General features: G+C 38.6%; 6 protein-coding genes across 9 annotated transcripts; 5 read left to right on the top strand and 1 right to left on the bottom strand.

Moving 5' to 3' along the window:
• The first annotated feature begins 425 nt into the window (after positions 1-425).
• On the top strand, positions 426-3,247 carry LOC106452162 (cytochrome P450 76C2). 3 transcript variants are annotated; one of them, XM_022719647.2, is made up of 4 exons: positions 763-1,005; positions 1,082-1,138; positions 1,357-1,879; positions 2,525-3,247. In XM_022719647.2, the coding sequence occupies exons 3-4, from the start codon at positions 1,427-1,429 to the stop codon at positions 3,140-3,142; spliced, it is 1,071 nt and encodes a 356-aa protein (XP_022575368.1). In that variant the 5' UTR covers positions 763-1,005; positions 1,082-1,138; positions 1,357-1,426; the 3' UTR covers positions 3,143-3,247. The 3 variants fall into 3 exon arrangements, with proteins under 3 accessions (XP_013749646.1, XP_013749647.1, XP_022575368.1); XM_013894192.3 differs by lacking the exon at positions 1,082-1,138 and having other exon boundaries at positions 426-1,005; XM_013894193.3 differs by lacking the exon at positions 1,082-1,138 and having other exon boundaries at positions 508-1,005; positions 2,505-3,247.
• Positions 3,248-3,398: 151 nt separating this feature from the next.
• LOC106454053 (cytochrome P450 76C4-like) lies at positions 3,399-4,152 on the top strand. The gene has a single exon (XM_013896233.3). The coding sequence runs from the start codon at positions 3,426-3,428 to the stop codon at positions 4,017-4,019; it is 594 nt and encodes a 197-aa protein (XP_013751687.2). The 5' UTR covers positions 3,399-3,425; the 3' UTR covers positions 4,020-4,152.
• Positions 4,153-4,826: 674 nt separating this feature from the next.
• LOC106452161 (protein PXR1) lies at positions 4,827-6,256 on the top strand. Of its 2 annotated transcripts, none has more exons than XM_013894191.3 (5): positions 4,827-5,039; positions 5,163-5,227; positions 5,441-5,670; positions 5,759-5,891; positions 5,979-6,256. In XM_013894191.3, exons 1-5 carry the CDS (start codon positions 4,883-4,885, stop codon positions 6,102-6,104), a joined length of 711 nt encoding a protein of 236 aa, XP_013749645.1. In that variant the 5' UTR covers positions 4,827-4,882; the 3' UTR covers positions 6,105-6,256. The 2 variants fall into 2 exon arrangements, with proteins under 2 accessions (XP_013749645.1, XP_013749644.1); XM_013894190.3 differs by having other exon boundaries at positions 5,438-5,670.
• Positions 6,257-6,431: 175 nt separating this feature from the next.
• On the top strand, positions 6,432-9,398 carry LOC106452160 (spastin-like). Its single transcript, XM_013894189.3, has 13 exons — positions 6,432-6,505; positions 6,592-6,928; positions 6,997-7,088; positions 7,234-7,256; positions 7,343-7,577; positions 7,656-7,751; positions 7,827-7,942; positions 8,047-8,127; positions 8,315-8,438; positions 8,560-8,609; positions 8,701-8,827; positions 8,907-9,004; positions 9,091-9,398. The coding sequence occupies exons 2-13, from the start codon at positions 6,594-6,596 to the stop codon at positions 9,205-9,207; spliced, it is 1,494 nt and encodes a 497-aa protein (XP_013749643.2). The 5' UTR covers positions 6,432-6,505; positions 6,592-6,593; the 3' UTR covers positions 9,208-9,398.
• A 200-nt stretch (positions 9,399-9,598) lies between these two features.
• On the top strand, positions 9,599-11,117 carry LOC106452159 (serine/threonine-protein kinase Aurora-3). The gene is made up of 6 exons (XM_013894187.3): positions 9,599-9,857; positions 9,946-10,188; positions 10,273-10,368; positions 10,440-10,654; positions 10,739-10,811; positions 10,885-11,117. The coding sequence occupies exons 1-6, from the start codon at positions 9,726-9,728 to the stop codon at positions 10,984-10,986; spliced, it is 861 nt and encodes a 286-aa protein (XP_013749641.2). The 5' UTR covers positions 9,599-9,725; the 3' UTR covers positions 10,987-11,117.
• On the bottom strand, positions 11,089-13,424 carry LOC106452158 (growth-regulating factor 9). The gene is made up of 4 exons (XM_013894186.3): positions 12,689-13,424; positions 11,956-12,417; positions 11,686-11,874; positions 11,089-11,622 (listed from the first exon to the last, which is right to left on the bottom strand). The coding sequence occupies exons 1-4, from the start codon at positions 12,951-12,953 to the stop codon at positions 11,225-11,227; spliced, it is 1,314 nt and encodes a 437-aa protein (XP_013749640.2). The 5' UTR covers positions 12,954-13,424; the 3' UTR covers positions 11,089-11,224.
• Positions 13,425-13,588: the final 164 nt, after the last annotated feature.

Here is a 13,588-nt window from a genome sequence, read left to right as displayed (position 1 = left end):
TATCTCAATAATTTGGACGGTGCAGTGACATTTGAAGATAAGGACAAGAAGTTCTTTTGAAACTCATAAAATTATTTTTCTTCCGCCTAAGTATCTTCATTTCCACATGTCTTTGTCTATCCAATATATGAGATTGCCTGCTTATGACATATGAATGAATTGATTTGTCGTTTGGTTTCAACTGGGTATATTATTAGCAACAGCGAAGATAAGAAGATAAACAGCAGGGTCCTAGAAATGGACCAAGGTTTTGGTGTTACCTTGCACAATATATAAACAGTAAATAAATTTTGTTTTATGCTTTGGACTTTAGCTCAAACAACTATATACAATATCTTAACGACTGTTTACGCCGGTACGTGTACGTATCTAGTGTGTGATGGATCCTTGGTCGCAAATGACGTCCACTAGCAAGAATTTGGAGCTTATCGACGGTATAGGTCGATTTGGAACTTTCAAAATAAATAAATATAAAGTTTCCTTGTTTTTGTCGACTTTAGATAAGGAAACATGATAACATGATACAAAACTCGTCTTGAGATGATGTCCAAGATATAATATATATAGTAGTTATATTTGTGTAGTTTTATTATCACTTGAGAACACACAGATGGACATCATCTCAGGACAAGCTCTGTTTCTTTTCTTTTGTTTTATCTTATCATGTTTCCTTATCTTCACAACCGTAAGATCCCGAAGGAGCTCTCACGGAGCTGCAGCGCTGCCTCCGGGACCTCCACGGTTACCCATCATCGGAAACATGCACCTAGTGGGAAAGAACCCACACCGCTCATTTGCCCACCTCTCGGAAACATATGGACCAGTCATGAGTCTTAAGCTTGGATGTCTAAACACAGTGGTCATAGCTTCACCAAACGCTGCGCGAGAGGTTCTACGAACACAAGACCAAATCTTGTCTGGCCGCTACTGGAATGAAGCCGTACGATCCATTGATCATCATTCTTTTTCTGTCGCTTGGCTTCATCCATCATCTCCTCTTTGGAGGTAACTCATTGTTTTTCTTTTCTATCAACTAGAAAGTTTAAGATCTTTGACCATGATGATCTTTGCGATCCACTAGACTTGAACTCAAATCCGGTAGCTAGCACTGATGAAACATCGGTCTAAGTGGTTTGAGGTAACCGTTGCTAAGTTTTTTTTTTCCTATTGGTAGTCTTTTTATTTGTCATCTGCTCTACCAACTGAGCTATCCCGGTCATTACCAAAATATTATCCTCATTATACTAGATGACTGTCCCGGATATATAACTGCTGTATACATAACATATAGTTACCTTAACCGAACCAATAGATTTGTGTATTTGATTAAAAAAATAATTATGTTATATTTTTCAGGCTGTTGAGGAAAATATCAGTTACTCATCTGTTCTCACCACAGCGTATCGAGGCCACCCAAGCTCTACGGATGAAGAAGGTGCAAGAACTAATCAACTTCGTGAGTGAATGCAGTGATAGAGAAGAAGCTGTTGACATTTCTCGTGCATCCTTCGTCACAGCCCTCAATATTATTTCTAATATTTTGTTTTCAATCGACCTCGGTAACTACGACTCCAGGAAGTCCAGTGACTTCCAGGACATGGTGATTGGTGTCATGGAATCTGCAGGAAATACAGACCTTGCTGACTTTTTCCCATTTATGAGATTTCTTGACGTGCAAGGTACTAGAAAGAAGTTCAAGGACTGCTCGGAGAGGTTGTTTAGGGCTTTCAGAAGATTGTACGATGATCGAATCAAGGGAAACTCATTGCAGACGGAGGATAAAGATGTTTCGAGCAAGGATTTTCTGGATGCGCTTATTGATCTCAACCAAGGAGATGAAGCTGAGCTAAACATGTATCAGATTGAACACCTTCTTCTCGTAAGTCTTCTCTTATTTTGCATGATATGGTCACATGAATGAACATTACAAAAGATTCGGATATATAATCATAATCGACACTCAAGATAAATCATCTTGGTGCCAAATTAGTTTGGAGATACTATTTCTTTTAATCAAGCTTCATATTCAACACATGAGTTTCCTAATGGAGTATGTATGCCGAAGTAATTTATTAAAAATTTCAATGAAATGAAAATTTAGAATAACTAAAATATATTATAGCTTGGAGCAAAAAAAAAAGGTTATTAATAGAGGAATTAGTGGAACAAATAAGTGGAATAAAGAATCAAAGATGAAAGAGGAATACTTTTGTTTAGAAACTGATTCGTCTACTAAATAGTAGAGAAACAATTATTTTTTTAAAAAAAATCTTTGCAAATTCAGTCATTCTGTTTAGCAGACTAAGTGGAATTGGTCTCCACTAATTTGCATTTAAAATCGATTTTCTTTTACAAATTATCAAATTCCACCAATAGTGGAATTAGTCTCCACTAATTTTCACTTAAAATCGGAATTTTCTCACAATATATCAAATTCCACCATTTATTCTTATAATTGTGTAGGCAATTGCACTTTTAGTATATCTGAATTTAAGTATGTATAGTATGTGCATCTACCTGTCAGGACCTATTTTCAGCCGGCACAGACACAAACTCTAGTACGGTGGAATGGGCAATGACAGAACTACTCCAAAACCCAAAAGCAATGACAAAAGTTCAAGACGAGATCGACAGTGTGATAGGCCAAAATGGTGTCGTCCAAGAGTCTGATATCTCACAACTTCCATATTTACAAGCTGTAGTTAAAGAAACTTTCCGTCTCCATCCAGCTGCTCCGCTTCTCCTCCCACGAAAAGCAGAAACAGATGTGGAGATTCTTGGATTTCTTGTGCCTAAAGACACTCAGGTTCTGGTGAATGTGTGGGCTGTAGGACGAGACCCGAGTACGTGGGAGAATCCGAACCGGTTCGAACCAGAAAGATTTTTGGGGAAAGATACTGATGTGAAAGGTAAAGATTATGAGCTTACACCGTTTGGGGCTGGACGACGAATTTGTCCTGGATTGCCTTTGGCTGTGAAGACAGTGCCTCTCATGCTTGCTTCTCTTCTCTACTCATTTGACTGGAAGCTTCCAAACGGCGTCGCTTCTGAGGACTTGGATATGGACGAGAGCTTCGGCCTCACATTGCATAAGACCAATGCCTTACATGCTGTGCCTGTCAAGAAACGTGTCATTAGTTGACCGTTACTATTGCTATATTTGCTCTTGTTTAGTACTTGTAATAATTTCAGAAGTCATGCTATTCATGGCACGCTATAAGTTAAATTAAAAAATAATTTCAAATTATAGAAACCTTACAAAAATGGGGTTCGATGTAATACGGCACTCTAAGTCACAACCAAAATTTAATTAGGTCCATAACTTCATAGTCATTTAAAAAAATCTTACCATCCCGCAAATATTATCCATTCATTTTGATATGCAGTTTTATAAATCCTAAATTCCTAACATGTGATATCAGGATATGTTTGCAGCAGGCACGGATACAAGCTCTAGCACCCTAGAGTGGGCAATGGCAGAGTTACTTAATAACCCTAAATCACTAGCCATAGCTCAAGCCGAGATGGATTGTGTGATAGGCCAAAACGACATCATTCAAGAATCTGACATCTCACATTTGCCGTATTTACAAGCAGTTGTGAAAGAAACTTTCCAATTTCATCCTGCTGCTCCATTTCTCGTCCCACGTAAAGCTGAAGCTGACGTGGAGGTTCTTGGGTTCATGGTGTCTAAAGACACTCAAGTTCTTGTGAACGTTTGGGCTATAGGACGAGATCCAGCAATGTGGGAGAATCCAATCCGGTTCGAGCCAGAGAGGTTTTTGAGTAAAGAGACTGATGTGAAAGGTAGAGACTATGAGTTAACACCTTTTGGGGGCGGACGAAGAATCTGTCCGGGGCTGCCTTTGGCTGTGGTGACTGTGTCACTCATGCTTACTTCACTTCTTTATTTCTTTGATTGGAAGCTTCCAAATGGTGTTGCTTCTGAGGATTTGGACATGGACGAGACATTTGGTATTACATTACATCGGACCAACCCGTTACATGCCGTTTCTTGACAGCATATAAGTAACCATTGTACTATTGCTATCTCTTGTTTTTCTTTTGGGTTTAAATGTATAACTTGTTGTTTAAAAGTTTCCATCAACCCGTAATACATAAAATAAAAATATCATCAGGGTTGAAGAAGTATACTAAAGTTTGTTCCAAGTTAGTATATCCTTAGGCCAATTAGAAAAAAAATATAAGATAGTAACTTGTCCAAATTAGCAATGAATGCAAAGAAAGAGCTTGAGAAATTCCAATGGGAATTTTCTACCATGGAGTTCTAAACTTACATATTAGTATATGTATATATAATAAATATTATTTAATTAAGAGTATGTTGAATTTTCTTTTTAAAATATGTCAAACGAGTAGGGTCGGCCCTGAGATTTAGGAGGCATGTACATGTGTCTATGTAAAAAAAATTTCTTTTTTAAATTTGGGATTCTAAAAAAAAATTAGGAGTGTATTTGTATATATTTTTTTAAAAATAACTGGGGACACATGGCGAATGTTTTACTTAGTATGACCCTTCAAACAAGATATTATTGGTTAGTTTTCCAAGAATTCTAACATACTCATCTATTAATTTATAATATTTGTATCTTTTAATATTTTAGAATTTTTGGTTAGATTACTCCCAATGAGGATGCTTTTAAAAGTTATATTTGAACATCTTGATAATGCACAAAATTTTAAGAGTAAAATTATTAGAAAATAAAACTTGTAATAGTATGATTTTTTTGGGTTTAGTGAAATGTTATTGGATTAAAGATATGGGCCTAGGCCCAGTTTAGTCGATTCCTACAAGTTTCGACGGCAGCTAAGTAGGGCAACCGCTCGAACCGTCGGGAAAAGAGAAGAACAGAGAGAAGAGATGGGAGGGAAAGGTAAGAAGAGGAGAGAGAAAAACTATTTGGCATCTCACGGCGGACCGGCGAGACTCCCGCCGCCGCCTGATCGTTCGAAGCAAGATGCCCTTCCTTCCAAGCTCCGTGTTCTCATGAACTACACCTCTCCTCCGCCTCCTCAAGGTACCTCTTTTTTTTTCTTCTTCTCCAGTAAGAGAAAGAAAAGAGTTTTTTTTTTTTAAATTTGTATTTGTGATTTCTCTATGTGTCTGACTGTTTGTTTGTTGTATATGCTCTGCCTTTCAGATTCTACTAAACAAGTTGTAGAGAAGAAAGAGAAGAAAGCTAAAGCTGGAGTTGATGCTGCCAAGGTATTAGTTAAAATCAAATCAATTTTTTGGGTTTTTTGCCATTGGATTAAATGAATATTTTGGTGTATAACAACTTAATCATGGTGTTGTTCTATTGATTATAAGTTTATTAAAAGTGCAATCCTTTCATGGTTTTTATTGATTAAATGTAGTATTTTTATTAAAATGTGCTAGCTTTGTGAAACATATGATTTTTTTTTTTATATTTAGAAGGTGAAGCCTGGGAGTGAAGCAAAGTCTGAAGCAAAGGCGGTTGAAGAAAGCAAATCTGAGGGCAACACAACCTCCTCTGATCAGGAGAATGATGGAGAGGATATAGTGCTGAACAAGGGAGATGAAAAGAAGAAGAAAAAGAGAAAGAGGAATGAGATTAAGGACCTTCGTTTCGAACAGGAACTTGCGGAGTTGGATGGTCGGTCCAAAAGGAAAGAGCGCAAGAAGAAGTAAGTAGCCTTTGTTCTATAAGTTTTTAGTCTCTTAAAGGGCAATCCTTGTTTGAGTTTGATGATTTGATCCTACGCTAATGCACAGGTATTGGGAGGCCAAGAAGCAAAAAAAGAAAGGGAAGACAGAAGATACACTCCGGGAAAACTTTCCAAAGCATGAGCAGATCAGATTTGGTGATGTGGTGCAAGCTCCACCAAAGCTGGCCGTTGTTCCAAAGGTATATATTCTCAGGGATATAGCTTATGTGTTATCTGGTTCAAACTTTGAACTTCAAAGGATTGATTATATGTTTTTGTTTTGACAGGCAAGAAAGACTCCTATGAGTGCTTCCAAAGAGAGGCTGCGATTAGAGGCCATTGAAGCTTACAGATCTCGCAATGGATGGACCTCTAGACCAGGCGTTCAGATTCCTACCGTGACCATGCAATAAGATGGGGGCCATGATCTCAGTTTTGTGTACTAGCTGGCTGTAAAACTAGTTCGGATTCTAACGTTGTGATAGTTGAATTTTCCAAACATCTCTTTCTATATGTAAAAGTGGATTTATTTAATTTTGAGTTCAATGAAAAATTTTGGTGTTTACTTCCATCTTTCTTGAGGATTTTTTATCAATACTCTGTGTTCATGCTTGGCTCAACTGTCAGGCAATCAGGCCCAAGATGGTTAGTAGGGCCCAAAATGAAAATGTCGGCCTTTTGAAACGAATCCAAACCCTCTTTCCTATTTAGAAGGTTAAAGACTTCTTCACGTATGAATCTTTTCTTAGTTTCCAATTCATTCGATTATTTTGATTCCTCTCGGACAATGAATTCAATCTCCGAGCAAAACATGGTGAGTGAATCCAACTATGTCGTTATGTTCACGTATCGTTACTGTGTTGTCTGAATCTCAGATTTTATGTTTTTTTTTTTTGTAAGATATGAGTTTCCTCAGAGGTATAATCGATTCCTTTAGCTCAATCTTCACCGAAGAAGAAGAACACAGCAATCATCGTCACGAAATATCCAAACACGATCCCACCGTACCAACCTCTTCTAGCTCCATGAACGGCGTCGATGGAGCAGTTACGGTTACTAACGAACGAGTAGCGTATAAGCTCAAAGGCTACTTCGATTTAGCCAAAGAGGAGATCTCTAAGGGTGTTAGGGCGGAAGAGTGGGGTTTACACGACGACGCGCTTCTTCATTACAGATACGCTCAGAGGATCATGAACGAAGCTTCCTCCACGCCTTCTCCTTCGTATATCACTTCAAGGTATTGAGTGATCTCTTAGATTTAGAGTTTTGTTTTTGTAAATTTTTGTTGACTTGTGTGTTTGGTAGTGAGAAAGAGAAGGTGAGATTGTATAGAGAGAAGATTTCTAAATGGCAAAGTCAAGTTTCTGGGAGGTTGCAAGCTTTGGGTAAACGTACAGGTGAGCAGTTCGATTCTCAGTTTCTGCATATTGGATTAATGAATTTTTTAAAAAATTTTATGTTGCGAAGAAAGCAGAAGTGAATACACATTGATGCTTGTGTTGTTTTTGCTTGTTTCTTACATCAATGGCGTTCTTACATTAGGTGTTGGAATGTCTGAAAATAAGGTATGATCTTTGCTTCTTTTTTGCTATTTTTTGTTGGAAGGAGAATGTGATGTTTTTGTATTTGTAATTAATCCTTGATTATGCAGAGAGCTGTACCATCTCCTTCTTTAGCTTCAGTTCCCTCTTCAAATAGAAGAGTTTCATTACCAAGGACTTCACTTCCCAGAGGTGGTACTGGAGTGGCGAGGAGCCCTAAAGACGCTACTACTACAAACCCAAAACCTGCGAAAGAAGCTGGAGGTGGATACGATGATAAGTTGGTAGAGATGATAAACACAACGATAGTGGATAGAAGTCCTTCTGTGAAGTGGGATGATGTCGGTGAGTAGAGTGCTGTTGTTATGTCTTTCTTCTAAGAAATATATGTGGAATCACACTTGTGCCCCTGAACTATTGCAGCTGGACTTGATGGAGCTAAACAAGCTTTGATGGAGATGGTTATTTTACCAGCAAAACGAAGAGATTTATTCACTGGTCTCCGAAGACCAGCTAGAGGTAAAAACAATGTTGGTTTCTTCTTGATCTTCTCCTATTCTGTGCTTGCTGAAGTTTCTTCTTCCTTTTTAAAAGGTTTGCTTCTCTTTGGTCCGCCTGGGAATGGAAAAACAATGCTTGCCAAGGCAGTGGCTTCTGAGTCTCAGGCAACGTTCTTCAACGTCTCAGCATCCTCGTTGACATCAAAATGGGTGTGTGCTTAGTCTGGTTCTGTTATTACTCTCTTGTATCATAAGATTTATTTTTCAGTTCATATAGATAATGGACTTTACTGTACTGTACTGTACTTATTCAGGTGGGTGAGGCTGAAAAGCTAGTTAAAACGTTGTTCCAAGTTGCAATCTCCAGACAACCGTCTGTAATTTTTATGGATGAAGTAAGTATTTTTTTCCTTTCCTGTCTTATATGTTGACTAGACATAGAACCTACTCTTACCAGAGTTCTAGATGATACTGTACTAGTTGTATTTGACCGTGCTTGTTTTGTTTGAATATAGATCGATCTCATGATAAAAGTGTTGTCACTTTGAGATCTGAATGTGTGTGTTTGCACTGGTTTTTCAGATAGATAGTATAATGTCTACAAGGTCGATCAGTGAGAATGAAGCAAGCAGAAGGTTGAAATCAGAGTTCCTTATCCAGTTCGATGGTGTGACTTCTAATCCTGATGATTTGGTGATTGTCATTGGTATGCTTCCACCTAATTCAAGTCTTCATCAAACCATTCTTCACTCTATTTAGACATAATATTTGATATATATGTGCTTGAATTGCGAGTATCGGTTTAAATAATAATAATGTGGGTGCAGGAGCTACTAACAAGCCACAGGAGTTGGATGATGCAGTGCTTAGAAGATTGGTAAGAACATTATCTCCTTTTGAATGTTAATGTCCACCAATTCCTAGGAAAGAATCTGATTATATGCTTTTGATTTTTATTACTATGTTAGGTGAAGAGAATATATGTACCACTGCCGGATCCAAACGTGAGAAAACTACTTTTCAAAACTAAACTGAAGTGCCAGCCTCACTCTTTATCCGGTGGCGACATTGATAAAATCGTCAGAGAAACCGAAGGCAAGTTTTGTAGAAGAAAGTTTTAAAGATTGTGCGAGTCTAGTAATGTAATAAGCATATAAGGTTCCTTATGTAACAGGATACTCAGGAAGTGATCTACAAGCATTGTGTGAAGAAGCTGCAATGATGCCAATCCGAGAACTCGGTGCAGATATTCTTACCATCCAAGCAAATAAAGTATTAAAACCATAATCCAAACCTCTTTTAAAGCTTCTCTCTCAAATCAATGTTGTTTGGTGAATGAATGTGTAATGTTTTTACAGGTGAGACCGCTAAGTTATGATGATTTTAGGAAGTCAATGGGAGTGATCAGACCAAGCTTGAGTAAAAGCAAATGGGAAGAGCTTGAACATTGGAACTCTGAGTTTGGCTCTAACTGAATCTCCTCTTGTGTTAAGTCTTCCTCTTGTAAATTTGAGACGATTGTAATATGGTGTATAGTTTTAAAACAATCAAAATGTTTACACCTTAAAGAAAGACTGATACTAAAAATCAAGATACAAGCTACTTACTGGCATCATATGATTAGTTGTTAATTTGGGATTAAGTTGTGGAAGTTATTTTAGTTCAATGATTTTATGTTAAAGTGTCCTACATAAGTTAACAATTATGAAGATTAATAGTTTCAGTCAGAAAGTTAGAAGTGAATAATTTTCATAAGTTAGTTAACAAAAAAATAATTGCAAAATATAGAGGGTAAACCCGTCATTTACACGAAATTGCTTAAAACCCTTAAACGCTGCGTTTGGAATCGGTATCTTTCTTCATATTCTTAATTCAAAATTCAATTTTATTTCTCCCTCCTCTTCCTCTCTCTATCTTCCCCCTTCGAATCACGGTCTCTTCCCCTCTCTCTCTCTCCTCCTCTCCTCGTCGTCGAGTCACTTTGATCGTAGAAATGAGTAAGAAACCGGAAGAAGATCCTTACGTCCGCGACCCAGAGAAGCCATTCTCCCTCGCGGATTTCGAGATCGGGAGACCCTTAGGCAAGGGCAAATTCGGCAGAGTCTATCTCGCTCGCGAAGTCAAGGTACACTAACCTCCTCCACCTTCAATCTAAATCGATTAACGTTTGAATCCTAATTTATTGAATCTTCTCAAACTGTGTGTGATTTTAGAGTCACTTCGTGGTGGCCTTGAAAGTGATATTCAAGGAGCAGATCGAGAAGTACAAACTCCACCACCAGCTTCGCCGAGAGATGGAGATCCAAACGAGCCTAAGGCACCCCAACATCCTCCGTCTCTTCGGCTGGTTCGACGACGACGAGAGGATCTTCTTGATCCTCGAGTACGCTCACGGCGGTGAGCTCTACGGTCTCCTCAAAGAGAACGGTCATCTCACCGAACAACAAGCCGCCACTGTGAGTCTCGTCTCCTCCTCAGTTATTTTAAAATGGGCCTGAAGCCCATGGGCCTTTTATTGACAATTAACTTTTATTATTCAGTACATTTCGAGTCTTAGTCAAGCACTGGCTTATTGTCATGGAAAGTGTGTGATTCACAGAGATATCAAACCTGAAAACCTTTTGCTCGATCATGAGGTATGTAACTATGGCTATAGTTTTAGCATTGTAGAGATCATTGTCATTGGTTATGTGATTATACATTGCAGGGAAGGTTGAAGATTGCTGATTTTGGGTGGTCAGTGCAGTCGAGTAACAAGAGGAAGACAATGTGTGGGACTTTAGATTACTTAGCACCTGAGATGGTTGAGAACAAAGATCACGATCATGCTGTTGATAACTGGACTTTAGGGATACTGTGTTACGAGTTTCTCTATGGTAACCCTCCTTTTGAAGCTGAGAGTCAGAAAGATACATTCAAGAGGTGAGAAAAGTCTACACTTTTATGTTCTTGTGACAGTTAAGCCTCAGCTTCTGATGAAGTTGTTATATATATAATGGTATGCAGAATTGTTAAGATCGATCTGAGTTTTCCTGATAATCCAAATGTCTCAGCAGAAGCTAAGAATCTAATCAGTCAGGTAAACCTTTAAGCTAAGCATTACACATAAGGACTAGAGCATTTAACATATATTGGTTTATAATTCTCTGCAGCTTCTTGTTAAGGATCCTTCCAAAAGACTTTCTCTTACCAAGATCATGCAACACCCGTGGATCGTCAAGAACGCAGATCCTAAAGGTGTGTGCCTCATTTGAAGTGGCTTATTATATGTAATCTAACGTTGTGGGAAGAAAGTCTTAGAAGTTCAGAGAACCTTATTTTCTTGATGTATGTTTGTCTCAGTTCAGCACAATATATAATCTAAATGAAATCTTGTGTCTTAATATTCTCCTGTGATCAGACTTGTTCTAACTTTCTAACACAGATTAATAAGTAGGATCCATAGATAGAAACTAAAAACATTAGAACCTCAACAAACTTTTCTATGTTTTTTTAAACACCTGACGAACACAATGACAAGACCTCCTCATTGTCTTCTTCACCCTTTAAAGCTATGTCAGTGATTGTGGTGTCGGTACTGCAACTGTTAGTGTTCTTCTCATCTGAAACTCGGGACAGCTGCTCTCTTCCCAAGACTGAAACAGGGAGCTTCTGGCCATCTCCATCTTGGCAAGTCACAGATCTAGCAGCTGTTTTCACGGTATTCTCATGTGTGTGAGTAGTTTCCACTGGATGCTTCTTCTTAATACTACCTCTATGCATGTGCCTATCGCAATACTTCTGACCAGACAACACATCTTTGCTGCATCTCCACTTCTTTCCATCTGTTCTTCTGCACCTTCCTGGTTCGCTGTCTGTTTCAACTCTGTGTAAACCAAACCCACCACGATCTACAGAAAAGAATCACATCCATTAACATCATCTCTGAGAAAGCTTGAAAATAAAGGTATTACCTTGAAGAACAGTGTCTGGAGAGAAGTGGATGCCAGGAAACAAGCCACCGCAATTAACATTCATGTTCTTCCATTCTCTGCTTCTTGCAATGATCTCATTCTTCCTGTTGCTTGAGATTCTTGCAGCTTCTGAGGTGTTATCAGATGCCTCAGGAAAGAACTTTTGAACAGAAGGTAACCTCTCAGAACCTGGTAATGAAACAATCAAAGGTCAACAATTCATACAACAGTTAAGTAAGGAACTCTTCAGTTCTGTAATGAGTCTGATACCTTGAACGGGAAACCCTCTAACACACGTAGTCGCGCCTCTTTGTTTGATGAAGTCATCATAACTCATGTCCGTGATCCTCCTTCTCACACTTTTGTTTGTGGACTCGGTGACCACTAGAGATGGTCGAGGGATGTTATCACAGACTCTTGCACTAGGCAGTGAAGCAATGGTGACAACCTGAGCATTACTAGAAACTGACATTGCCCCATGAGAAACACTATGACTCTCAGTGCTACTGTTAAGACCATCAGTATTGTCTCGTTTGGTTGAAGCAAAGGACGAAGCAACGTCATAAGAAGAAGAAGATTCCACAAGCTTTCTTGAACGTTTACGGCCTCTATGCATGTGCCGTTCACAGTACTTCTGAAACAGGAGGACTTTGTTGCTACACCTCCATTTCTTCCCATCTGTTCTCCTGCACCTTGTGGGTTCAGGATCCACCTTATCATTCAACACTGCATCTGAAACACCAATAACCATTGTCAAATTCAGACAAGAATTAATCAATATAAACAGAATATAAATTGTAATAGATTCAGAGGTAACTAAGACTGTTGTGTGTGTGTGAAATTTCCAACTCTTGCAACTCAAACAAGAATCAACCATTAAAAGCAGAAGATAAACTAAAGACTATTGTGTATATGAATCTTGTAACTCCTGCAACTCAAACCTCAAGAACCTAGTAACATGTTTGAGAAATTTAACCAAACACTCGAATTTCAAAATACTTACTGGAAGAGGAGGGATAGTTGTGGTGGATAAGGTAACCGGAGGATGAGGAAGAAGAGAGAGCAAGACTGTTCCAAATAGGGACAACAAGATGATTAGGCACGCGAACACCAGCTTCTATGTATCTATAAACCAAAGCTTGCATTCTAAACTCTTGTAACTGAGCAGCTTTCATACACGGCCACTTCTTCCTCCTCCACTCATCCTCCTCCTCTGTTTTAGGGCTCTGCATCTTGTTACTTTGTAAACTGTGTTTCTTTTCTTCCATTCAAGAAAAGGAGACAGCTTTTGAAACTAGAGACCTAAAGAAACAAAACCCACCTCCCAAAAAGAAAAAAACTTTAACAAGACACTACTGAAATCTCTTTTCTCTGTTCTTCACTGTTTAAATGCATAGGGAAGAGAGAGAGTAGAAGAAAGCAGAGGAAAGACGAAGAGGTGAGTGTGAAGAGAGTTAAAGGCACTTGTCAGGCTTCTGACAAATGCGTCAGCGATTTTCAGCCTTATTTGAATACTTTTCGGACCAAAAGAGTTGTGTTTTCCTCTTTAAACAATGCCACACGGACTGATAACTCTCTGTCCAGCTGCTCCACTACATCTCCAATTTCTTTCTCTGCAGGGCCCATATTATGATTGAAGGCCCATTACCAGTCCTCTATTGACTTGTGCTCTAATCTTCTTCTTAATTTGTCAACATTTGGCTGGAATTATAACATCATCTTTCCTCTAATTGCTCTCTTGAGGCTAAGTGAAAGTCAAAACACAGCAAAAACAGGATGAGTCCACAGCCTATGCCAACAAGACATGTAATCAAACCCATTCTACAAGCAACGTCAATCTGAAGTTGGGAGAAAAAACAAGCATATCTCAAGTCCACCGATATAGAACCAAAGAAGGGACACA

The sequence above is a fragment of the Brassica napus genome, chromosome A4, assembly GCF_020379485.1.
Source record: "Brassica napus cultivar Da-Ae chromosome A4, Da-Ae, whole genome shotgun sequence".
In the NCBI taxonomy this organism is placed as follows: domain Eukaryota; kingdom Viridiplantae; phylum Streptophyta; class Magnoliopsida; order Brassicales; family Brassicaceae; genus Brassica; species Brassica napus.
Note: the sequence above shows the minus strand (reverse complement) of the source record. Positions and strands in the feature narration are given on the sequence as shown.